This window comes from Grampus griseus (genome assembly GCF_964374135.1).
Source record: "Grampus griseus genome assembly, chromosome: 3".
NCBI lineage: Eukaryota > Metazoa > Chordata > Mammalia > Artiodactyla > Delphinidae > Grampus > Grampus griseus.
This window is the reverse complement of record NC_139019.1, coordinates 66,411,797-66,439,075: the sequence shown is the minus strand read 5'-3', so window position 1 is coordinate 66,439,075 and position 27,279 is coordinate 66,411,797. Positions and strand designations below refer to the sequence as shown.

Below are 27,279 nucleotides of genomic sequence, written 5' to 3'. Positions count from 1 at the left end.
GTGGATGGCACAGGCAAAAGGAAATTGGATTTTGAACCTTTTATTATGATGACATCCATTTGATTGTGGTCCAGATGATGAGTGAAGGAAAGCTAGTGTGTGACAACTTTCCAGTGTGAAATAAAGTGTAAGAGTTGGATTTGCTTATTAGTTTGCTGTTTAGGGGGGGAAAAAGCCACCAATATTCAGCACATATTTATTGAGCTCTTCTTGTGTACAAGCCAAGCCACTGTGAGCATCTAAGTATGCAACAGTGTAAGATCTGGTGCCTGCTCCACAGGAGCTAAAAGGCCAGGATCACCTCATCTCTAAAGAGAGAAATGCAAGTGGCCTTGTAGAACCAAGCTCATTATTCACAATTTATAGTCACATAAAGGCAAAGCACTGTTTACCTTTCCTTACCTCACAGCTGGTGAATTAGGGGTCACCATAACCACAATTTTTAAAATGAGAAAAATTGAGGACCACTCAGTTTTTAAGGAATTAAACTGATACCTCACAGACTCATGCTTTGGTCAAGAACCCCCCAGAGTCATGTTCCCTCTGCTGGGCTTTAGTGATCAGCAACATAAAGTATAGTATGTAAGTGAGTGTTACAAAACTTTATTTAAAAAAAAAAAAAAATTGTGGAATAGAGGACTGAGAAAAGAAGTATTCATCAGTTTGACATCATAACAATGAGATAGCTCACGTGAAAATATTTTGTAAGCTGTGAAGCCCTATATAAGTATAACATGTCAATATATTTTTTTAAATTATATTTTATCTGAATGAATGACTGTTGAGGGCATGACAAAGATTGGGAGCCTTATGGCTGAGTAAAAAATTGCAAATATATTTTTTAAATTGCTCATTGGTGTTTGGCCTATATGATAATGCAACAGTTCACAGCCACTGTGTTTGTTGATATAGTAGCTAATAAGGGGAGGTTGGTAGGTTAGGAGTGCTGACAAAGTAGACATACTGAATAGTGTAGTTTGAGGTCTAATTTTTTTTTAAATGGTTAAAAATTTAGTGAAGATATCCAATTCAGCATAAGGTCTTTAGAAGTAAACAACTAAATGGTACACAGTTCTTTCTAAGACTAAGCAGTTTAATTAATCAAAGCTGGCTCTCTAACTCTGCCATGCCACTGACGGGCCTACAATAAATGGCCTCCCTGCCTGCTGCATTTTTCCATCCAAACATTGTACAAATCAAGGACAAGCATCCTTGAGACTCTTTTTAATGGCAATTTTCTTAAAAAGCCAGGCTCCTGCAGTTGCTTAAAATCAAAGAGCATCATGAAAGTTTCTTAGTGATTTTATGAAATCTGTAAAGATCTTGAAGTTTGAAATGCAAAGCAAAGCAAGAGGCCAAAGACTCAACATTTGAGTTTTCAACGTTAATTTTTTAGGAATGTGGAAATCAGATTATTATCATTGGCTTCTAATACTGCTACTCTAAAAACGAATGACTTCTTAATTTAATGACTTCAAAATGATATAGTGCACCTTTATAAAATGCTAAAGAGTTCTAAATACAATTCTTTAGAAAAGATCTTACTACTTAAATTTAACTTATCAAGTGAATGATTTATCAGCTGCCAATCACAGAGATGCAATTTTTGCTGTATTAATGTCATCTTTACTAATAACAACTGATTAAGATGATTACTTATCCACACATTTTTGTTTTTATAAAAAGTGTTTAAAGGTTTTAAATTCATTGGGGAAATGTTAGTAAGTAATGTGCTTAGAACTACTTATTATCTGAGCTTGGAATAGAAAAAAGAAACATGTTTACACTTAGTGAAAAAATGGTTACCAGTGAGAAACATCTTTGTAACTTTTTAAAATATTATACTCCAGTGGCAAAGTTCTTCCTTTCATATTTTCAATCTCAATCTGAGTGTAAACATTTAATTACTGACAATCATGAGACTTCAATAGTAATTAAAATCTAAAATATGCTTGGTAGCAATCACTGATCAAGTTGACTTATATACACTAACATTTAGTAACAGCAGTATGCTCCTTTCATATTTTCAGGAATTCTAGTATGTTATAGTGTATTTTATAATAGAATTATCATATATATTTTACAAATCTAATTTTGCAATAAGTTGAATGTGGTATATGAAATGTTAATGAAATTAAGAAAACTAGGTATTACTTTTTATTATATCATATTGTTCTGAATTTTCAAAACTGAATTCACAATAAATGTACTTTCTGGTGAAATTTTAGGAAATAATTAAGAAATTCGAATGCATATGATACATAGTACATATATAATTTTTAGATTGATTTACCTTCATTTCTAATCTTAAAATCTAAACACTTTTGGTATCTGAGAACATATTATTTGAGTATATTATGCTTTAATCTTAGTATTTAAAATTTTTATTAGGAAATTTACCTTGAATTTCCAAGTTGCATATTTAAAGAACAATAAAAGAAAAAAGCTAAAATGTCTGTGTAAAATCCCAATTGGTAGAGTTGTGGATTTTGAAATGTAAATATTTTAATATCTTGATTTACTGAGTTGTATTTATACTGCTCTATATAATGTCTGAGTGCTTACTTGCTTACTCTATAAAAATAATTTGTCTACATATTTCCTGTTACTTATATCACAAGTTATTATTATAATAATTTTAAATGTTGACAGGTTTACACATTGCCCTTTTTGTGGAAGCATAACTGACAGTGGTTATAAAAATTTAACTTAAAAAATTTATAGAAGTGGGAAATGCTAAGTCAGTATGAAAATGATTTTGATACAAACCTCAGATGTAGGCTAGTCAAGAAATAATGGATCAACAGATATTTATTGAGGAATTATGATTTGTGGGGCATGCTAATGGGAGTATAAAATATGAGAGAGACCTTTTAAGGACATTACACTTTTGTTAACGTGATCAGCAAAGGATAACAGTACATAACGCAGAATCACAGTGCAGAAAGGACATGTCTGTTCAGGTGCCACATTCAAAGCAAAGGACGAAGAGAGTGGCATGAGAGCAAGAACTATTTCCTGGGCTTCCCTGGTGGCGCAGTGGTTGAGAGTCCGCCTGCTGATGCAGGGGACATGGGTTCGTGCCCCGGTCCGGGAGGATCCCACATGCCGCGGAGCGGCTGGGCCCGTGAGCCATGGCCGCTGAGCCTGCACGTCCTGGAGCCTGTGCTCCGCAACGGGAGAGGCCACAACAGTGAGAGGCCCGCGTACCGCAAAAAGAAAAAAAAAAAAAAAGAATTATTTCCTTCATGTAGTGATCAGTAACAAATCTGTAAATTCCGAGGGGCTTGAATGGCATGATGGTCCACGTTGAAATCACTTTAAAAATATCTCCCATGAAATCTAACAGCCATATTTTGATATGGATTATTTCTAATACATTCAAACTTTTTTCCTCATTTGTTCCCAGAATGCTCGGGCCCATTGGGAATTGAAGGTGGAATCATTTCAAATCAGCAAATCACAGCTTCATCTACCCACCGAGCTCTTTTTGGACTCCAGAAATGGTATCCCTACTATGCACGTCTTAATAAGAAGGGGCTTATAAATGCCTGGACAGCTGCAGAAAATGACAGATGGCCATGGATTCAGGTAACAGATGGGATGGAACAAGGTTACTGGCAAGGAATGACCAGAGTCATTTCACAAAGAAGATAGTGAGGGTCCAAAGTGTGACTTTTCTTCATGGTCACAGAGGAAAGGATGATTTAGCTAGAGTCCAAATGGACTATAAACTCTGAAACTGTGGGAAACATGCACATTCCATTGGAAAGTGTGTTAAGAGGGTTAAAAATGTTAAAATTCTTGGGTTATAAATACCACAATCTTAAGGTACATATCAAAGAGGGAGGTTTTTACATATGCCATGTGTTCCTTAGTACTGTGTTAACATTTAGTAGCAACTTTGGATACTTCAAGAGTATAAAAATTGTGTCTTTTCCTTCTCTGTCTTAAGTAGTTCCATATGTGCAAATATAGAATATGCAATGGATTATGATAATACCTCAAATGTCTTTAGAACCTCTTTCAATAACTGAGTGTGTTTCAATTCATACTCTATTATTTATTAGCATCAGTCAGCTATTTTTTTTTAAACATGAGAAAACAATGCCATACCAAGAGACTAAGTGATTTCCCAAAGATGTGATGGAGGGTAGTAATGCCTGCATCTTATATTTTATCTACTTAAATACTTTTCGAGCCCTTAGCTGAAGTGAGACAGGAAACTACCTATTTGGAGACAGAAAAGGTAATCAAACTATGATTTCTCTGAAAGATTATACCTCTGTTGGTAGGGAGCATGTTAACAACATCTAACAAGTCATTGATGTGTGCTGAAGAGAGGGAAAATCCAGTATACACTGGGGTCAGAGGAGGAAGTAATTAATTATCATGAGAAAGCATCACTGGAAAATAGCTTTTAAGATAGGCCTTGGAAGATGGCTTTCAGTAGAGACCAGATATCAAGGGAACAGCATGATCCAAGATGCTAGGTGAGAACCTGGGCAACGCCATGTAGAAAATCATGACCTGTGTTTAGGTTGCTAGAGGAATGCATTCAAATTTAGTTTGCGAGTTCAGCACGCTGTAGGATTTATGAATACCAAAAGGTTTTGGCTTTATTCATTGGAATAGGGAGTTATTAGAGAATTTTGATTTGTTTAGGTAGCTGATCTGTTTTATCTGTTGACTACATAGTTTGAGTCCGAGGTAATTTTTAAGATAGGAATCCATGATGTGATGTTATAGCAGAAGATAGAGACTGCTTTATAGGCAGTTAATAGAAAGGGAAATTGATTTATGGCCAAGTAGTATGATTTCTGTAGTACTTTCAAAACAGGGCCAAAACCTCCTTCAGATATATCTTTGCTCAGATTTCTTACGAAGTTTTACATATCCTATATACATTTCTTTTATCTATATGGCTCCATGTGGTTGCCTGATATTCTTGTTTTGTTTTATGAATTTAATTTGCATGCATTTGCAGAAATTCCTTCTTAAGTTGCACGTGATTTTTCTAATCTACAGCCACATGCACAAAGAAAATTCCAGAGTGGAAATGGCACCTTTTTACAGTTTTGATCATAGACTAATGAAGTTCCAGTTAAGTTTTAAATAAACACAAAACAACAAAAAATGCTTGTATTCTATTTGCTAAAAATCATTCCAGAGACCATTCTTTAAGTTGACCTTATGAAATGTATTTATAGGATTGAGGTCATGATAAAACTTTAGAAATTATGATTCATAGCAGAAATTGTAGAGCAATTGAGAGATGATGTCACAAGTTTGCATCAGGGTTTCTATTTGACAAATTGTTTGTGAGCGTCAGTGATTTCCTATTTCAATAAACCATAAATAACACACTTTGGCAGTTTTTTTCTCTGAGAAACACCTTATGATTGTTTTATATCCTGATTTTTCATTTATTTTGTCACGGTTTATTGCCTACTTAACACTATGCAGAAGTCTTTCAGAGTGTGAATGAATTTTAAGTTTTCTTTATCCCAGTGATTGTAGGTAGAAATAACCTCAGTGAAACAGGACAGTGGTAGACTCTTAGAGGAGCTTAGATTAAATATAACTTTATCAACCTAGGTAGAATAATTAAATACTTCTTTTAAGGGCAGTCTTTTACTATTATTGCTATGGTTATTATTATTTTTCTTTTGGTGTAAAGATGATAATGAACTCTTAGAGAAAAACAAGTAAAAGTAAAATAAAAGGGTTTATGTTAGATGAGGAAATCTTGCATATGATGGGAGGAAAACTAAAAACTCACCATTGTTATTCAATACGTACTTCATGATTGTGTTCAGAGTATTATGTTATTATATTCTCTAATAACATCTTATTTTCTAAGTTATTTTTCTAAAAAGAAAACATGTATCCCTTTCTTAAAGGAAAACCGTATCTAGGAGGCTCTGGGAAGTCTAAATATGTACCAAATATTCTTTGTTTGAGCATTAGTAATTTCCCTTGTCATTTAATTCTTTTATTTATATTCAGTCCTTCAAATGAAACATTTGAGTACTTTACTTAAACTCACTTATAATGAGCACAGTATTCCTCTAATCTTTCAGGTGTATGAGACACATGCCCTAATTAGTGTTCAATTTCATTTTCTTCCTTGTCTTGATGAAATGAAAATTGAAATGGCCATTTTTAAATTTACACACTCAGCATGCAATTATGGATAGTACCACAATATTCTTAATTAGTTCTGAATTTGAGGGGTTAGTACAGTAAATTCAGTTAAACAAAAAGTTTTTTTTTTCTTATTTTTTTTCAAGTTTTTCTGACCTTTATTTCCTCACCCAGATTTTTTTCCAAGTAATAAATAACCACCACCTTCAACAGTAACTGGGTCATTAGCACCCTGGAATATCAATTTCATTTTTGACTGATATGTCAGAAATAACAGCTTTGCAGAATTATGGAAATATGCCTTGTAATATATAAAAATTAAAAGCTTATCTAAACCTTCTGGGAACTTTGCTCACTGAATCAGATCAGCCAGGATGATTATTTATTATTTATTTTAAAAGATAAATATTTTCTATTCCTGTTATTTTTCTCTTCTTTTTTTATAGCTACATGTAGTTTTCATTTATTGTTTTTTTTTTTTTTTTTTTTTTTAAATTTCCAAGGTGGTTTTGTTTGTATATGTTCTTTCTGGGATGCATATACATTGGATTTCCAGGCATTTATTTATTCATCCGTTCAACAAACATTTACTAAATGAATGTCTACCCTGTGGTCTGTTCTCTACTGGGCACTAGAAAAAAGATAGTATTTGCCTTCACAATGCTTTCAATCTAGAATATAGAAAAGTAAGCAAACATAATAGTATAAGATGTGTAGCCTGGTCTTACATCATCTGCTAACCATTCTATTTGAACCATAATATTTTATTATATCCAAACAGTCAATTTTTAATCGAGCTTTTGTTAAACTAAAAACTGGTTTGGCATATTTATAGAATATGAAAGGAGAGAAGTTCCCATTACACTATATATTACATAGATATATTATTATATGCTGATCTATTTGATGGGTATATTAAGGCAAAGCCATAATCTTCCTTTGAAAATTAATTTACCAGTAGTTGTTTCAGTGCTGGTATTTTATCACAGAAAAATAGATCTTGATCTTTCTATTTTAAATAATTAATTACCCTTTTAGAAAATGTGAACATGAACTTAATATGTTCCTTTTCTATATCCCACAGAGTTTAGTGGGAGGTGGGGGGGTAGTTATTTCTCAAACTTTAATGTACCTAGGAATCACATAGGTCACTGGATAAAAATAAAAACTTCTGGATTGTCCCACAGACCTATTTATTGCAGGTCATCCTCAGACTGTACTGTAAAAACAGGGTTCATCAGCTCATAAAGCCTGGTTTTGTACTGCCTGAGATACATTAAAAATAAATAAATAAAATGCAAAAAACACTTTTGCTTGACGATCTGATCACACTGTTGTTGGAACTGCAAGTAGTGATAACTGCATGGGTGGAAGGAGAGGAAACGACAGCGAAGAAAAATGAGGAAGAATAGTAGGAATTATGTGACCCGCAAAAAGTCTGTAAACTAGAGGGAGGCAGAACCATGTTGTATATCCTAGTCAGAAGTGCATCCTCCCTTTAGCAGCAATTCCTAAGTAGTCATTATTCATTAGTCATAATAAAGTCTTTAAGTATTTTCAACAGTTAGTGTTCTTAAATGGCTGTTAGATTCTTCTTTGTTAGAAAAGTTTAAATACCCAAAAGCAAGACCATCTGACTTTTGCATTTTAAACAAAATAATAGTTAGTGTGGAATACATGGACCCAAAAGAGACTTATGTGAGCACAAGTTATGTTACAAGTTCACATTTCTGGAATATAAATTTCATATGTGGTGGGGTTTTTTAAACTTTGTGAACAAGGTATTTAAAATGCTGCAAAAAATAGAGTAATCATATATTTCATTTCAAAAGCCTATATATAATATGTTTGAAGACTTTTTTGGTACTTATAGGCACCTGGAGCTCCTTGAAACACAAAAACCGTTTTTAAAATCATAAAATTAAAAAGTTGATTTTTTTCCAGGTTGTTTTCTAGTTACAGAACCTGAATTGCACAGAATCGAATCTGTCTTTACTATTTCTTCATTCAAGTAGAATATGTTTTAGCCTGTTTTTTCCTGAAAAAAGCTACATTCTCAGATACACTACCATTCATACTAAACATCTCTCTAAGGTTAATTATATCTAGACATTAATATTAATTAATTTTAATTAATTAATTAATATTAATTAATATTAATAATCATCTTTGTTTCAAATAGTAATCTTGTATGGAAAATTACTATTTTCCTTTAAGTTGTTTATTAGAAGTGAGCTTCTACACAGTTGTGTATGCTTTTAAAAAATGTTACTTTTTAATGTTTAAAAACAAAAAGGCACTTAGCATTAAGTAAAAATGGCATGATGCGTCTTTACTGAAATATATTGATATAATATATTTATCAATATATTTATTGATAAATAAATATATTGATAATAAATATATTATCAATATATAATATTGACAATAAATATAGTTAGTCTCTAATTATTTGGTCATTTACCACATTTATACTAATACTAGTGCATATTGCTTGCTTATTTGCTTTAACGGATGTGTTTTGGATCTTAACTCCAGATTCTCTGAGCTATGGAATAGATGACTAACCAGATAGCAATTGCCTCTAATATAAAAGAAGCTGCATTGGGAATCTCTTTTTCCTCTAAGCTGCTTCCTCTCTTTCAGCACCCAAGACCTCATTGACCTGGATTTCTTGCTGTTGCTCAATTTCACCTGGCTGTTTGCTGCTGTTGTGGTTAGGCACATACACTTCATGGTTTTTCTGCTGACCATCTACCAACCTTTAGATTCAGCTCCTTTGTTGCCTTTTCGATAAAGTGATTCCTGAAATTCCTGCTTTTTATCTCCAAAGCCTTAAGTGACTACTACACTGTCCTTTTTTCCCACTCTGCCAACTATGTATTTCAATCATAGCAGCTAATATACTTAACATAAAAGGGTCTTTGTTTACCTTTCTCCTATATCACTTGAGAGTTAGTATTACACCTGATTTAAGTCTATTTCCATAGCACCTTGAATTAAAAAAAAAAACAACTGTGTTGGATAGATGCAGATAATTGATAGAAGAAAAGAGACTGCTGAACAAAACAGATCGGAGAGAGATATTGGTTGTTTTCACATGGTAATCATACTGCACTGAGTGGTACTGAGAATGTCCAAACAACTTAGCTCATCTCTGTGTTCAGCTGTTATATACTTACATGTGAATTGTGCCCTCTAAGCATGATCCCATTGGTGCCATATGTGCTACATCTCTCCACAATATAAGGAATTCCTCACGCATCTGGGCAGCAGAGGAATGAAGCTTTCTGTAATTCCAGTGGCCCATACTTTCCTCCGTAACCACTGCATACCACTTTTATATGCAACGTTAGATGAGCATGGGTAATATTTGTAAGGTTTTTGCCAGGAAGTCTGCTAATTAAACCCGGAGTGCCAAACACCAAAATTTTCATCTTCTCCTATCCTGGTTATGTTCTGTTCCAGAAATGTTAAAGAAAAAACGTCTATTTTAACTTCTTGCAAAATTTTTATAAGTTTGTTATTATAATCATACCACCAGAGTTTGAAACTTTAGACATTACCGTTGTTAAAATAATCATATTATTTTAATGCCTCTCTTAGTCTCTCTCTAAGATTAATTAACCATAGAGAAACATTTAAAGTACTAGTATTTCCCAAGCTTATGCTATGTCATTTTTGCCCTTACAGAAATGTCAAAAAAAACCCCAACAAAATGTATTAGTATTATTCATAAAATATAGAATATGAAGAATTACAGGGAGTTGTTTTAACACAATTTTTAGCATCTATTAAACTGTTAGTAGATAATTCAGTAAAACACTCATATATAAAAGACTTTTTCATTATACGTACTTGCTATACATTTTGGCCATGAGGAAAACATTTCCAACTTATCTTCTGTATTTACAAAGGTTGAGTTTTTTTTTTTTTTTTTTGCGGTACGCTGGCCTCTCACTGTTGTGGCCTCTCCCGTTGCGGAGCACAGGCTCCGGACGCGCAGGCTCAGTGGCCACGGCTCATGGGCCCAGCCGCTCCGCGGCATGTGGGATCTTCCTAGACCGGGGCACGAACCCGTGTCCCCTGCATCGGCAGGCGGACCCTCAACCACTGCGCTACCAGGGAAGCCCAAAGGTTGAGATTTTAAATGTCTTGTGGTTCGTTTAGTTCCCAATGTCTCATGAATATTACCAGAGTGATTTTTTTTTTTTTTTTTTTTTTTTTTAGTTTATGATACTGGTAGATTGAAATGGAGATCATCTGAATTGATTGAAAATAACTCTCTGTCATGGAAAAAACAAAACATTCAAAGTTTAATATCTCTGGGTTTTCCAATCTACCTTGATCACCTTCATGGCAAACTTACTCTGGTTCCCTCTTCAAATCTCTTCACGTGACCATCTGGGCAGCCTCTGGGCTATATATCCCAATTTATGGCACTTAGGACTAAAGGAGACAGAACCCTAAGTTCCTATCATCTTTCAGAGTTTCTAGTAACTTTTCTCCGATGTTACCAAACGCTCTCGTGAACGTCAGTCTGCCGTGCCTGTGGATCCAGCTTCAATCCAAGGTGTTAACTGTGCTTATGAGACCTGCCCATGGGAGATTTTGCTTATGAGTCCGCAGCAGCTACTGCCTCCAATGCAACAGTTCGTTCTGAAAGGGCTGCAGCAGCACCTCCTGCAAGGGCAGAGGAGGTCTGCTGGCAGCCTGTCCTGAGTCCTTGGTGGGGGTAGAAAGGCCGAGAAGCAAGGGGAAAAGTGAGAGTCTGAGCTAAAGGTTTGATTGTCTCTTTATGTTTATCGTCTGGGAACTAGTGGGATTACTATTTGGACTGAGCTGAAGGAAACCCTTATTTCCACTGTAGACACTGAACAAATTTATTCTGCCCCAAGGCCTCACTGAAAACCTCCTTGTGTTGAAAATGTGACCAAGTACCAAGCCACTTGGCCTGATTCTGAAAGCTTTAGTTTTTTGAGGCAGTAATTAATTTGAAACCATTTCAATTTGGGGGTTTCTAACTGAATATGGTTAGATTTAAGTGCAGAAAAAGTTACTCTAGTCACTTATACTTTGGATCCAGCTGAGTCTCATTATCCATACTATTATGTATTAGCTTGAAAATAATCTAACAGCTAGCACTATATGCTGTTTCAACTACTTCGTGTATATTGAATCCGTAATTCCATGTAATTGGTATTGTTCTTATACCCATTAGTCAGATAGGGACATCTAGGCACGGAACGATAAATTGTCCAAATTGACTAATCTAGTAAATTGCATGGTTGGGATTTAAACACAAGACAGCTTGTGTGAGAGGCCAGCGCTAAGCCATTCCTAACCTCTGTACTATCCTTACTTTGAAAGCTCTTGGAAGTGCCCTTTTATTTATTTATTTATTTATTTTTGGAGGTACGGGGTGGGCACTGGTAGTGGGTATGGGGGGAGTCTTGGATTTTCTTAAAGCTTTATAAAGTAGCTATTGTATTTTATAAAATTTATATCTGCCCATAAGCAAGCAGTGCACCTCTAGGCCGGGGCAGTAGTTCTCAAGTGTCAACTACATAAAAATTACCTGGAGGGTTTTTTAAATATGGCCCCCATCCTTAGAGTTCCTGAATTCATAGGTCAGAGTTGGAACCCAGGGGACTACATAATAAGCAGACACCTCAGGTGGATTGTGATAGTGGAGATCCTTAGGAAAAAATGTAGTAATCACTACCCTGATGGAGCTCACAGTCTAGCAAGAGAGATATACTTCTCCTTGAATGTGCCCCTTTCACTATTAGAAGCAACTTAATTGAATAAAGATGTTGGAGAATAGTATATTGTTCTTCCAAATGAGACATCAGTGTGGGATATTTTAAAGTAATGGATGGCATCAAGACATCACAATTCTAAGACGTAACGACTTAAGCTGCTTTGGTGATGTTTTTCATTAACCTGCCTGTATGAGTTGTCTGCCTTAAGTGGAATCCCCATTCCTCCATGAACTGGAAATAGTAATGCTTAATCGTTTTCAAAGGATTTTTGCCTATGACGTGAGGCCTTCAATAATTAAGTCACAATTAAATAGTAAAAGGGTCGTAAAATAGCCACATCTCTGGAAGACCAGGCTTTAAATGTTTTATTTTTAAAACCTCAGCTGGGTCTTAGGAGTCTTTAAGGAAGAAATACTTATTCTCTACGCAACCAGAGTATAATGAAAACATCCAAAAGCCATTTACATTTTAATTATTAAAGGTGAATTTAGTATGTTCACCATTTTTGAGGATGACATTGAAGAGCTTATTCCAGATGGAAGGAACAGGATGAACAGAGTCACAGAGGAGATGGAGGGAACTCAAGGTACTGTTAGACCGGCGCGGTCTCCTAGGAGTTTCGACTCGCCCAGGAAACAACAAGAGTCGGAAGTCGATGCAAGACGCAAGAGGTTTATTGAAGGCCGGTGCACCGGGGTTCCTTGGTCCTCACGCAGGAGGTCGAAGAAGGAACCCTTTTGGGCGCGAATATGTCAGTTTTATAGGTTCCCACTTCCCCGTATGTAAATTATAGATTTGGTTGTGTTCTCCTGCTGATTGGTCCCGGCTTAGGCTCGGACCAGAGAGGGAACTTGTACCCAGCTGCCTGATTGGTCTTTGACAGACACCTTTTTTACATTTTGTTTATCTCCCTCCTTCTCCCCAGCTGCCTGATTGGTCTTTGACAGACACCTTTTTTACATTTTGTTTATCTCCCTCCTTCTCGGAAGGGGGCCGGACATCCTGGAAATTCACCCATTGTCTAAGAAGCCCCTATTGTCTGGAGAGTTCTTAATCATTAGCTGGAACAATGTCCCTCGAGTCCCACAGTACCACAGGGACTGGTTTACTATACTGAAAATTTGGGTACATGTGGGGGTGGGCAGGGGGGGTGGGAGGGTGCGGAATAAGAGGATAAGGGTCTGCAAAGGTAAGGAGACATCAGAAGGTGACATACATCAATACTGGATGAAGGTGGCACTTGATGGTTATTGAAGAGTTTTCAGCAGGTTATTAATACTGTCAGAACTAGAGTTTAGGAAGGTGGCATGTCAGTGGTGTGGTGCGTGTTATGTGTATACAACACAAAGCCTAGTGCTAACGAGGCTTTTAGTACAATTTTATTGAATAAATGCTGTGTTTAATGCAGAGGCGAGTCTAGGAGCAGGCACACCAGTTAAGAGGCTTTTATGGCTAACTGCCCAGAGGAGGACCTGAATGAGACTGGCAGCTGTTGAAATAAAATATCAAACTGTAAGAGGGTTTGAGGGTGCATCACTGACAACTGATTCAACTGTGTGTTATGGGAGGGGAGGGAGGAAAAAAGTAAGAAAAATTAAATTCCAGGGTTTTGAGCCTGAGCATGATTTTGGTGCCATTAACAGAAATGTAGAAATCAGGAAAAGGAGTTGGTCTGCTTGGAAAATGATGCATATATTTTGGGCCTTGGTGATTTACCTAGAGAAAATAATACCCAGTATAAAGTTGGAAAAGTGAGTTTGCTCTGTATAGAGAGTAGAAGTGGATCAAGTGGACACCACTGCCAAGTGACACGCTTCCTTATTACCACTGGCCACTTTGAGTCACAAGGCCACGCCTGTCCACATAGAGTTGAAATAGATTTTTGAGGGGACAGATGAGAACTCTAAAACAGAGTATCCTCCCACAGAGGTGAAAGTCTCTCTCTCTTCTATCTCCATTTTCATCGAAACAGTGTATAAGACCATAGCTTACCTGGAATCACCATTGCACAGGACCCTGCAGAAGAAAAGAGCTGAACTTTGAGCTTGGGAATAAGTGTATTCATTCTACACATTAACACCGTTTTCAGGACATTTCATTCCTGTACTATATGTTGGTTACATTTTCTCCATGTATTTGTTTTTAATGTTGTTATTGCTGTGGCTGCTGCTGTTTTCCCCAAAATTGATATATTTCATTAGAATAGTAGCTGTTTCAACTTAACATTGGTGTACTTAGCGTAGATTGTTTTATTTTGTTGTTATTTTGGTTCTTGAAAAAATAACAAAGATCTCCTCTTTTTTTGCCCACAAATGGGCTGTCAGATTTTTGCTTGTATTATGTGTTTAATGCTACCTTAAGTTTGAAGTATTCTTCTCTGAGTTTATAATAATAGGCTATATTTTCATTTTTCAGATTAAAAAGAAAGCTATGTTAAACTCAGGTCTCCTTAGTTACTATCATTAGCACTGCTATTAGAGTGAGTGCTGAGTTTCAAAAGCAGATGTAAATTTTTCTTAGTTTTCCTAGCAGGAGCCCAACCTGAGCCAGTATTTTTACATAATGGTAGCTTTCAAGAAGTTCTTTCAAGTGATTATCTTGTAAAACAAAACAACAAATAGGACATTTTGATATTGCCAATGGATCTTAGCTTTTCTTTTCTTAGGGGCATTAACCCAGATTTGGAAAGATGTATGTAAATGTTGAAAGAAGAGTACACTACAAATTTTTTAGAATGTTTTCCTTAGTTTCCAATCTGCTGTAGATGTATCAGTATTTATTTAGCAGCTCCTATTTGCAGAGAACTATTTGGGCAATAGACACGTTTTCTGAGCCTGTGTGGAGCTTATTTAAGTAAAGAAAACATTTCAGATGATCTTATGCAAAAAATTTTTACTTCATTGTGTGGACATTTGAGAGGGGAAAAAAAAGCTGTTTGATTTAATTCAACGAATAATTGAACTCAACAATGTGCTCTGGGAAGTGGGGAGAATTTATTGAGTTCCAGCCACATGGGACTTCTTGAAGGGTATTCCCTTCTACTTCCCAGGCTTGGCAAAAACATCTTCCAAAGTGACCTCCAACTCCCTTTTAATTAATAAATTCAATCATTCATTCATTCAGTATTTTCACTGAGCATTTCCCATGTGCCAATTTCTCTTCTAGAGGCAAGTTTATCAAGGAAGCCTTCCCTGACTCAGCTCTTCACCCTAGACTAGATAGATACAGTTCTCATAATATATGTTCTTATAACTTCTTATTCTTTTTTGTTCATTGCTTATAATTAAAGACTATATAGGAGATTATTAAGTAAGCTGCATGAGGGTAGGGGGACTGTCTGTTGGCTCACTTTGTATTCTCACCAATCCCAGTGACTAAACCTTTAATAAAGAAGAAAAAATATGCTATCATAATTGGTATCCCCAAGACCTAGAACAATTTTTATTTGCTCAGTAAGTATTTATTAAGTGAATTAATAGTGTGAAGATAAGCCACATTACCTGTAAATCTAACACAAGTAAAACACATTTGCATAAGCAGTTATATTCTATGGTAAAGCAATCTGGTGTTCAAGATCAGTGGTTCTGGATTCAACTGGCCACTGTCACTTTGGATAAAATTACTTAACCACTCTAAGATACAACTTCTTTATATATAAGGTGGTAACAAAAATAGAGTGGCTTTTTAAGATTGTTGTGAATATTTTATAATGGATGTTGTCACATATTACCGTACAGCAAGTGATTAAGAAATGTACATTCTCACTCATTTAACAAATACATATTGAGAGTTGTAGCCAAGACTTTTAACTGTCTCCCAACATCCTTTTCGCCTATTTCCATAGCAAGAGGATTACTAGCTAATAAGCATGTTTTACCTCAGAATATAGTCTTATTCTGTATAAGATTATATATCTTATTCAGTGTACTATTCTGTATATTCTATATAAAAATATAGTCTTTTAGGCTGTATTTCCCAACCTCCCTTTCCACTAGGTGTAGCCTTGTGATTCACAAAGGGCCCAAGGCATATAAGCAAAAGCATCACAGTGTGGTTTCTGTGAATCTTCCTTGAGAGGTTACACCCACATGCCCCCTTCTCCCCTCTTATCCCTTTCTTCATCCTGCTGCCAGAAACTCAGATGCCACCATCTTGGACCATGAGATCAGGGTTACATACAGTGGCAACAAGATAGAAGGCACCCGGGGCCCTGCTATATCAGCTCCTTCTGCCTAGTCACATGTTTACACAAGGGAGAAGCCAAATTCTTTCTTATTTAAGCCACTGTTAATTTGGGCTTTTGTCACTCACATCTGAACTGAATCTTACCTAATATGATTCTGAAAATAGCATATTCAATATTAGATCCAAGGCCAAATGTATTAGTGTCATAATAATATTTTTTAAGTGTTACATGTAAGTGCAAAGGAAACTATTTAAAAGGAGACTTAAAGAGCAGATAAGCTTTCAGACTGCTCCAATAGATGAAAGGGGCCTTCCAGATAGACAGACATAACAACAGAAGAATTACCTTTTTGTCCAGCCTCGCCAGACCCTCATTAGCTTAGTGAGGGCTCCACCTCCTGGGCTACCTCTCTTGCTCTCCTCTGGGTCTGAGATGACCATTCAATCCTGGCATGTGACTTTGGGGAGGCAGCTTGACCTTTCTAGACCTAGTTTTCTGTTTCCAGTCACTATTAATTGATATTTTCTCTTTATGTCCACAACAACCCATTTGTCCCGTTATCATTTGTAATATTCTGCTTCGAATTACAGTTAATTGTGTGTTTTTCCTCTTTAGATTACATGTCCAAAGATCTTTTCTGTCTCCATTTCCCACTGTCTCTATCATCATGTTTGTAAATTATAGACATGTGGGACAAATTAAATCCATTAAATAATCAGAAGTGCAGCTGAAAATATAAGTTGCAATGACATGGTAGGAATTAGTGCATGCCAGAGTGAAAGATGTGCATGTTTTAATTTGGTGGTGGGTAGGCAAACCACTGAAGGTTTGAAAACGAAGAAGTGATCTAAGACTGGAGAAAATCTACAGTTAAAGCTACCAAAAAAAAAAAAAAAGTCAAGTGTAATGTACTTTGCCTTATTTTGAATGTCCTAATAACATGATTATAGTATTTTGTCATCAGAAATTTTATGTCACTTTTTAAATCATATGAATCTTAGAATAATGGGTCGTAAAATGAACTGTAAAGCTAGAGTTATGGATGTAATTTTTATAGGCATAAATCTGGTCAGTGGTTAGTATGTGTAGTCCTTGACCATTAAAAAATAACTTGTTTTCTAAATTCCAGTCACACTCTAATGAAATTACAAAAATTAAAAAATGATATTTTTCTGTTTAAAAATAATTAATTCAAGGTTTCAAAAATGTTAGATCAAATTGTTTTATAGTATTTAGTTAGGGGAAGTGGAACAAAAGTTTACGAACAATACAGTCATTACATTTTTTAAAGATTGTCTAATTGCCAACATTTGTTCAGCAAAATTATTATTTTAAAATAATGAGGTGTATTCTATTTTCTTCCTCCTAAATTTGAAATATTTTAATGTTTTGCTATGCAGATTTTTTTGGTAGTGGTGAAACTGTGTTTCTTTGAAAACATGTATAAATATTATCTTTCTACCTTATCAAAGAGTCCATGTTGGACAAGAGTGCTGTGTGGGGAGTAGAGTTTTTTCTGTGCTTACCTTTGCCCTTTGTGTATTCGTCTCCTTACTTCTAAGGGAGCATAGATGACCAAAATTCCCCCATCATCTTCCCATCTTGGCCCATATGGGAGACCAGAATTATACAATTTATTTCTTAGGGTTAATATAAAGAGCAAAGAAATAATGTAATATGTAGAAAAGCACTTTGAAAAGTAAAAGTTAAAGAAATGGAGTCTAATATGCCTGATCAGTGTGAATTAAAGAATCATTTTCTTATTTTTGTTGTTTTCCTACATTTGTAAAGGAGAAATTCAACTTTCCTCTTTCCTGGAAAGAATGGTACTGATAGCAAACAATCAAAGAATCCCTAAAGATGCTAGGCACCTAAGGGTCAACATCACCTCTAATACTCAGAAGACCCTGTGAGTTAGATAGCATCTCATTACCATTGTACAGATGAAGAAATTCTGGTTCAGGAAGGCTAAGAACCTTGCCCAAGGCCATGTTAGGAAGCACAGTGGCACAACCAGTTTTCCAGCATGGGTTTTCAGAAGACAAACATTTTAAGTACAGTGATCTTCTCCCACCCTAAAGAAACAGAATTTCTGTTGTTCCTTCTAATACCTCTTGGTGAAGGCAAGCAATTTTGGGTCTTAGTGGTTCTTACCACTGATCATCACCTAGAAAGGAGGGGTCTGTATGCACATCTTAAAGACATGCAGTACAGGACTTCCGACTGCAGGCTTTTGCTTCTGTTTGTTTCTCATCTTTCCAGTGTTCCCATAGCACCATCATTCTCCCAACACCTAATAAGAAGTCCCAAACTCAACAAGTCCAGTCCCAGATGTTGGTTTGTTGTGAAAACCTCTGACTTCAAATTTCAGGATTTACTTGCTCATAAAGGGATTCAAAATGTTCAAACAGCTTAGAGCATTTTACCTTCCATATTTTATTTAAATTATACATTTAAGTGGAGTACCCATACTTTCCATAGAAATACAATGCAAATTACAAATTAATCCTTACCATAGAAGTGTATAAGCAGGTAGAAGGATTAAAAGATATTACTTGCCTCTTCCAGGGAGACTTCATTATAGACTGCAAAGAACCTTTTGTATCAGGCAGCACTTTAAGAGACTATGGAATATTGCCAGTGTGCGTCCAATTTTGGAGTCATATTAAAAACTTACTTTCAGCATGTCTGAAATGAGATAATCTGGTTAACTCAGGTAATAACATTCCTAGCAGCTACCTTTAGGTCTAGGGTAACAATTTAATAATAAGGAAAAACGACCAAGCACTATTTGGTTTGTCTTTTTAAACAGAGTTTTTGAATCATGAAGTTAAGTTCTCAAAAAAAGCCATGAAATGTTGTCTGTTTGGTTATTCAGAATATTTGCTGATATATTCCAATGTGACAATGAAATTTAATTTCTAAAACTATTTAATTTTATTTTTGAAACCCAGATGGAAGAGTGTACTTATTTAGATTAAAATAAACCAGAAGTACACAAAGACTACAGAATACTAAGTTATTGCCTGATAATGGCTGCTGCATCTGTGTCTCAGAGGTTTCCACTCCTTCTGTTTAGCCCTCTGATTTCTCTTTTTGGTTAATTCATTCATATTGCTCAATGCTAGAAAATAATATCCTAGAACATTTGCCACTTTGTTTGCTAGAGCATATGTTTGCTTAGACTTTTTCCTACGGTACATAAAAATGAAGAGTATCATAGTATTCTGCTTCCCAGAAGTACCTTTTAAGTTTTTATTATGTGATTTTTGTTTCTGTCTTGATGTTTAAGTGATCCCATGTCAGCATTTTAAATTTCAAGGCACTTACTGACACTACCAATAATATCTTCATGAAGGGAAGGGTATAGAGTGTTCTCATAGTAAAACTTGGAAACTGTTCTGTTGGCATTGTTGTTTGTGTGCTAAAAACAAGCTGAAATAAGAAAAATTAGAGAACACAGGGGATAATGCGTTCTTCTCTACCTGCCAACCCTTCATCGTCCTGGTTAGGGATATGAACATCAGGGAATTCTCAGGTTTGGCTAAGACTATACTTAAAAGTAATTGAAGATCCAGTTGTTATTTTACTTTTCCTATTCCCTCAGTACTGTCCTCAGTCACATTCACTTTGAAGGCCACTCAGCGAGGTGGTTGAAGTGGAGGAGAGCATTCATGTGGACCTTAAAGTGAAATTCCTCCCCATCGTTCCTGAGCCAGCTATTAGAAGTAATGCACCTGGGGCTTCCCTGGTGGCGCAGTGGTGGAGAATCCTCCTGCCAATGCAGGGGACACAGGTTCGGGCCCTGGTCCAGGAAGATCCCACATGCCGCGGAGCAACTAAGCCCGTGCGCCACAACTACTGAGCCTGCGCTCTAGAGTCCGTGAGCCACAACTACTGAGCTCACATGCCTAGAGCCCGTGCTCCACAACAGGAGAAGCCACCGCAATGAGAAGCCCACGCACCGCAACAAAGAGTAGCCCCCACTCACCACAGCTAGAGAAAGCCCGTGCACAACAACGAAGACCCAACACAGCCAAAAATAAAATAATGAAGTTTAAAAAAAAAAAAGTAATGTACCTCTCCTAACATCTGCCTTGAAAGTTTTTTTTAATTGATAAACTTTTTAAAATTTTTCAACATGCTAATTTATCCCCCCTCTCTCACTCCTCCCCCCTCTCTCTTTTCTTGGTAGAGCAGGTGATTGCCCTCTTCACATCCGCCTAAGAGCTATTGCTGTTGACATTGGCCACCTGTAGGAACTTAAGCAAGTCCAGTCTCTGGCCCACAGCCTCCCTCTTTCCTCTCCCCTTTATGGCGCACCCACTGCTCCTGTGCTTGTGCATCAAGAATTTTTTTTTTCCTTTTTGGTATCACCTCAAGCTTCTTTAAAAATATATAGATTAGCAAAGTGACCTTATTTTTATTATTTCTAACGTATCTTTATTGAGGTTAATGTTCCTACTCATGTAATGTCATCATTTTCTCTTTTAATTCCTCTTGTTTCTTCCCCATCTTCTATCTTTTCTTTGAGGTTTCTGTTTTTCTCCTTCCTTCCTTCCATCTTTCCCTCCTTCCTTCCTTCCATCTTTTTACTGAATCTATTCAAATTACCAGGTTTTTTACAGACAATGACTCCTTTAATTCTTGCCCTAGCCATATAAAGTAACCAGGAAAAAGACAAGAAAAATCTAAATTTCAGAGCACAAGAATTAAAATCCATACCTCAGACCATGAAACTTTATTTATGAGGGTTCTGGACTACCACTACCTTAATATATACTATTACATGAAACTTAATATACAGATTGAAGTCTTTAAGCAAAATAGCCACAGTTCAGTTCATTCCTGAATATAAATACTGGAGGATATGAAGAAACTCTAGCCACAGCAAGTAACAAGAAGGGGGAGAAGAGTACAATATACTGAAGGCTCTTCAGAAATAGGGGGAAATTCAGAGGAAGCTGTTATGCCAGGACTCGTGGAACAACTAACAGGTTACACCCATGATGGTGTGTGAATTCCTTCTGTTGCATACTATGTAGTGAATGAGGTGTTTCACTTTGACTGGAAATTTTCCCAGGTGCAAAGAGTCATAAAGAGATTATAGTTTTTATGCTTACTTGCTTGTGTTCTTGTCCCATCTTTTTTTCAAAGAAGACAGTTGGGTTAATTGAACACATGTCAAAGGCTGACCAGCATTCAGAACAGTGGAGGGCAATTTAGGAGCCCTCTTATCTGGAGCTTCAGAACTAAGTATTGATTAGTTAATAAAAACTGATTAAAAGAAAAAAGCATTTAAATTCTTTTTCATGTTTCTTAGATGAATCACACCCATGAAGCGTTATTGATTTCAGTTTTTATTTTATTTGTTGCTTAAACATACTGGCAAAGTTATTCAAGCATAGAACCCTAGGTATTAATTACTTCCCCAATAATATCAATTGTTTTCAGTAATTTGCCTTTTCGAGGTTTTTCAAAGCTATTACATAGGCAAAAAAAACCCTCTCCTTTCCCAGTCACATTTAGCAATTATGTTTAATCAAATTACATAATTAAAATAACAAGCACAACTTGAAAAAAAACAGATTGAGGATCCAACACAACTGACTCACGGTTAGTGTGCGTTTCAGCTGGCAACAAGGAGAATAGGCCTGGCAGAGACCAGCCAAAGTGCCAGGATGTGCAGAGCAGTGCATGTGTTTAACAGTGGGGATGAAGTGTTAGTGAATCAGGTCATTGGTGATACGGAGGTTGTTTAAGGGAAATTCTGTTATAACTAGGCCAGTCATATCAAAACCATGAACCTATGCACTGTTGGTCTGAGTTACTCCTTTCATCCTGACACCCCAGAGGTCTTCCTCCTTAGACGCGTTCATGATGCTTCCCACCACCCAGGTCTCCACAGAAGATGTTAAAGATGCAATCGATAAAAATACTTTATGTTAATAAGATCATGTGAATTACAGGGGAGTCTAATTCCCTGTAATTTTTAACTAGAAACTTTTGGTAATAGTGTTCCTGTTTCTTTTTAACCCCTTAAGTGACATCTGAACAATCCAAATATGTAGAACTGCCTCAGAGGCTCAAGTTATTTCTCATGTCACTCAAAAGAGATGGTTGCCTGTTCTTTTTGCCTGAAGCTTATTTGTATTGCCAGCTCCCAACTGACAGCCCTCCTGGAGGGATTGTCCTTACTGTGACCTGTGAAAGCATACTTAAATGAGGTGGATTATGAAAAATATTGTGGAGAAAAAAAAAAATCTCATTTACAAATTTAAAAGTTTAAATTCCATCAGTATAAAATGGTTATCTGGAATTTTCAAATATACCTATACATGTATACATATGTGTGTGTGTATATATATACATTTTTTTTTCATACTTCCAGACCTGGAGCTAATTGAATGCATGTCTTTTTGCATCTCCACTCCACCAGAGGTAGAATGTTAGTACATAAAATAAAATCTCTATTAAGATGAAAGTGTCATGAATAATGATGATTTACCATTTCAAGGGTGCTCTAATTCTCTCTAATTACACATGTCCTTTATAATAACCACACAAAAAATAATGTTTCTAATTCAGCATAAGGACAGTTCTGATACTCGAGTGAAATACTCATAAAAGATGGTTGTAGTTCGGCCATTGTTTCCTTAAGAAATGTGCTTTTCATTTAGTTTAAGCATGATTGTGTTCATAGCTAATACACAGTTACAGCAAATTCCTCAAGTTATGTTTTAACAATTCTAATGATGGACATATATCAACATCATTCTGTCTCATAGGTTCTTTCATTACTTAATCTTGATAGTTTTAATATTTATATGATAATCCATAACCCTCATCATTAGGAAAAGAAAAATTAGTAATTTAAAAATCTCTCTTCGGGGCTTCCCTGGTGGCGCAGTGGTTGAGAGTCTGCCTGCCGATGCAGGGGACACGGGTTCGTGCCCCGGTCCGTGAAGATCCCACATGCCACGGAGCGGCTGGGCCCGTGAGCCATGGTCGCTGAGCCTGCCTGTCCGGAGCCTGTGCTCCGCAATGGGAGAGAGGCCCGCGTACCGCAAAAAAAAAAAAAAAAAAAAACTCTCTTCACCAGCACTTAGTGGTCAATTTACATAAATTTTGTGCAAATTATTAAAACACTGGTATGCATAATGATTGTTATAGGGTATCATTATTTAAGTACTATTTATTTACATAGTACTTTAATGTAATATGCTGTCTAATCTTCAAATCTGCATTTTTTCCATAGCAACTCACAGACTACTGATTGTGTGCCCCAATAATCATGAAGTAAACAACCACTAAGTGTTTGATTTTAATATGATTTTTCTAATAATAAGTTATGAATCAGGCATTTATTTCTCTTATTGATTGATCTTATTAAATTAATTAAACAAGGAGACCATTAGTCTGATTTGCCTTTTTTATTGAAGTATAGTTGGTTTACAATATTACATTAGTTTCAGGTATACAGAATAGTGATTCAGTATTTTTACAGTTTATACTCCATTAAAAGTTATTACAAAATAATGGCTATAATTCCCTGTGTTATACAGTAGATCCTTGTAGCTTATCTATTTTACACATAATAGTTTGTATCTCTTATTCCCATAACTCTAACATGTCCCCCCTTCCTTCTCTCTCCCCACCGGTAACCACTAGTTTGTTTTCTATATCTGTGAGTCTGTTTCTCTTTTGCTATATATGTTTATTTGTTTTATTTTTTAGATTCCACATATAAGTTAAAACATACAGTATTTGTCTTTCTCTGTCTGACTTAGTTCATCAAGCATAACATTCTTTACGTCTGTCCACGTTACTGCAAATGGCGGAATTTCATTCTTTTTATGGCTGAGTAATATTCATATATGTATATATCACATCTTCTTTATTTGTTGATGGACACTGGGTTACTTTCATATCTTGGCTATTATAAAAAGTGCTGCTATAAACATTGGGGCGCATGGATCTTTTCAAACTAGTGTTTTCATTTTTTCCAGATAATGCACCCAAGAGTAGAATTGCTGGCTCTATTTTTAGTTTTTTGAGGAACCTCCATACTGTTTTTCATGGTGGCTGCACCAATTTACATTCCCATCAACAGGGTTCTCTTTTATCCAAATCCTTGGCAGCATTTGTTATCTATAGACATTTTGATGATAGCCATTCTGACAGGTATGAGATGATATCTCATTGTTGTTTTGATTTGCATTTCTCTAATAATTAGTGATGTTGAGCATCTTTCCATGTGCCTGTTAGCCATTTGCATATCTTCTATGTATTCAGGTTTTCTGCCCATTTTTTGATTGGGTTGTTTGGTGTTTTTGATATTGAGTTGTATGCGCTGTTTATATGTTTTAGACTGAGTTGACTTTAATGCCTTAGCAGCCTACGTAGGCAAGCACAGACCTAAGCCTGTAAATTCCTCAAGGTTAAGAACTGGAAACCTAAGGACAACCAATCACAAACAGCCAACTAGACTTTCCCAAATGATGCAACTCCTTAAGCTATAGCTAATCAGATAATTTCTTTGCTTTGCTCCCCCCTCTTCTCTGTAAGTCTCCCCCAAGCTCCTGTTTGTGGAACACTCTTAACCACTTCTTGTTTGGTGCTACCCCATTCCAATCACTTTTTGATCAAATAAACTCTTAAAATTTTTAATATGCTTCAGTTTATCTTTTACCAATCTTCAATTGGCAAACGTTTCCTTTTCTTCAAAAAGGAATTCTTCCTCTTCCACTTCCCAACTATTACAACATTTAAAAAACTGAAAGCTTTTTTTTCAGTTTAATAAAATAAGAAAGTAGTTCCTTTTGGCAAGCTGTATTTCTTTACATTTTATGTTCCTATTGTTTTTATGTAGTGATACCAGCTACCAGTCAGACCCACACTGGAATGCATTACTTAGATGGATCACAACTTCCAGGTTGAGGTAGAGAAAAACAATTAGCTATTCATAAAGCTACTTTTAAAGCTAATTGCTTATTTAATACTAGCTTTTGCCTAAAGTACAACTATAAATACTTTTAAGTATGTTTTACAATAAGTATGCTTGAAATGCTTATGGCACTATATTTTATACTGGGGAATGAGTCTCAGAAAATACTTTTGTATGTAATGGTACTCTTACATCAGATGGCCATACTTAAGTCCTTTTCCTTGAGAACAGAGGAGGAAATGAGAGGAACCAATGATCCCTTCCCCCACTTTGAATATCTTTTGCCAGCACTGATTTGAGGATGAACCTCCTTATTTCCTGGCACTGTTACTCATTCCCCACCTTCTGTCTCATTCCTCTTCTCTTATAGAAACTCAGCCTAGAAGAGTTGATGTGTAATCTTTCATTTCACCTTTCCTAGGTTGATTTAGACACATGAATTATGGGAAAGTGCATGATGTTATGTTGTATATGTGTTTGTTTTTCAATTTACATAAGTGGTGTTGTGTATATTTCATTCTGTTTTTTTCCACATTCTTATGTTTTTAGATGGCTATGTATGAATCCAGTTCATCACTTCTGACTCTCAGAAAGTATGCTTTTGTGTATGTGTGCAAAAGCACACACAGACACATGCATGTGCACACATATATTTTATATTTTAAATCTCTATTCCTCTAGGGATAGTCACTTAAGCTGCTCTTCTTTGCTAACATAAAAAATTCTACAGTAGATATGTGTGTGCATTTCTCATTGAGCACCTATGCAGAAATTTGCAGGGTGGGGGGAAGAGTACCCAGGAATAGGTTAATTTTAATAACAACTCCCGCCCTCAGCAGAAGAATACTTCAGCAATACTTGATATTATCTCATCATTTCTGGCTATACGTTGTTCACTATAAATTGCTCTTTTTATTTAATTTGCATTTATTTAATTAATAGTGAAAATTTAACTCTCGGCATTTCCTTTTCTCTGAATTGCCCTTTAATATGCTTTGCTCCGTTTTCTGTTGTTTTTTACATCTCTTTGGAGTGTGTGTGTGTGTGTGTGTGTGTGTGTGTGTGTGTGTGTTTGTAATAACCCCTTGTATATTTCACATCAGTAGTTCTCAACTGAACTTGAAGTACCCATATGTCTTGTGGAGGCAGGGACCCCCATAGTCCCATCCAGGAAGTCCACAGGTCAACACTATTTCCATAATAATTATAAGATTTTCTTTGCCATCTTCACTGTGTTGACAATTGTACTGTTGCCACAGAACAATGGTGAGTAAAATTGCTGGAGCCTTAGCACAAATCAAGACAGTAGCATCAAACTGTACTAGTAGTCTTTGTATTCACCCCCATTATGCAGACGCTGGAGGCCAAAAAAAAAAAGAAAACTCCAGCTCATTTAAGAATGTCCTTGATGAAACAGTAACGATCATTAATTTTATTAAATGCCGATGTTGGCCATGTCTTTAATATTCTGCGTGATGACATGGGAATCACACATAAAGCACTTCTGCGGAGTACTGAACTATGAGGATGATCTCGAGGAAAAGCACTTGGGAGATTGTGTGATTCGCAGGCTGAACTACCCCCTCCTTATTTGAACATTATGTTTACTTCAGAGAACAACTGACAAACCATGACTATTCATACCTGGATATTTGGCAGATATTTTCTTGAAAATGAACAAAGTAGTCCTGCCACATTAAGGAAAACAACTGACAGTATTTGTTGCTAGATATAACTTGAAATTTCAAGGGAAAATTAGAATTTTGGAAAAAATGTAACTGCCAGTGTGAGCTTGAGAGCTTCCAGTGTTTTAAGATTTTTTAATGAAATTGGTGGTGATATTAATGAATGTGACTTTTTGATATTATATGTATAATGTGTAATCTTTTAGAGAGTCCACATAGTTCCGTGAGTCTATATTTTCCAAATGACCAATGTGCGATTTTACAAAACCGTGCATGGGTAAAAGACCCATTCAAAGTGCAAGATAAACCAATGGATTTTAACATAACGAATATGAGAAGTTCACCGGTAGATTTCAGATTCCACACTCCAATAATGCTAGATACAGGAGAACTCAAAAGCCTAAAACCTAGTAATTGCTAATAATCCCTGAACCGGTATTCTATGAGTCACTTTTTGGTTGTTATTTTTTATTTGATGAAAACAGTACTGATATTTAATTACAAATACCTACTAAAAGTAGATTCCACCCAAGTTGGGTGCTATTTACT

General features: G+C 35.9%; 1 protein-coding gene across 2 annotated transcripts in view; it reads left to right on the top strand.

Annotated features, from left to right (window-relative positions):
* Nucleotides 1-27,279, top strand: part of EDIL3 (EGF like repeats and discoidin domains 3) — a gene marked incomplete at both ends in the record, with an annotated part of 427,613 nt that overhangs the window by 270,913 nt on the left and 129,421 nt on the right. For both annotated transcript variants that reach the window (XM_082652203.1, XM_082652202.1), the window contains one exon: nucleotides 3,410-3,591. In XM_082652203.1, the coding sequence (XP_082508329.1) occupies nucleotides 3,410-3,591 (182 nt within the window). The remainder of the gene's footprint in view (nucleotides 1-3,409; nucleotides 3,592-27,279) is intronic.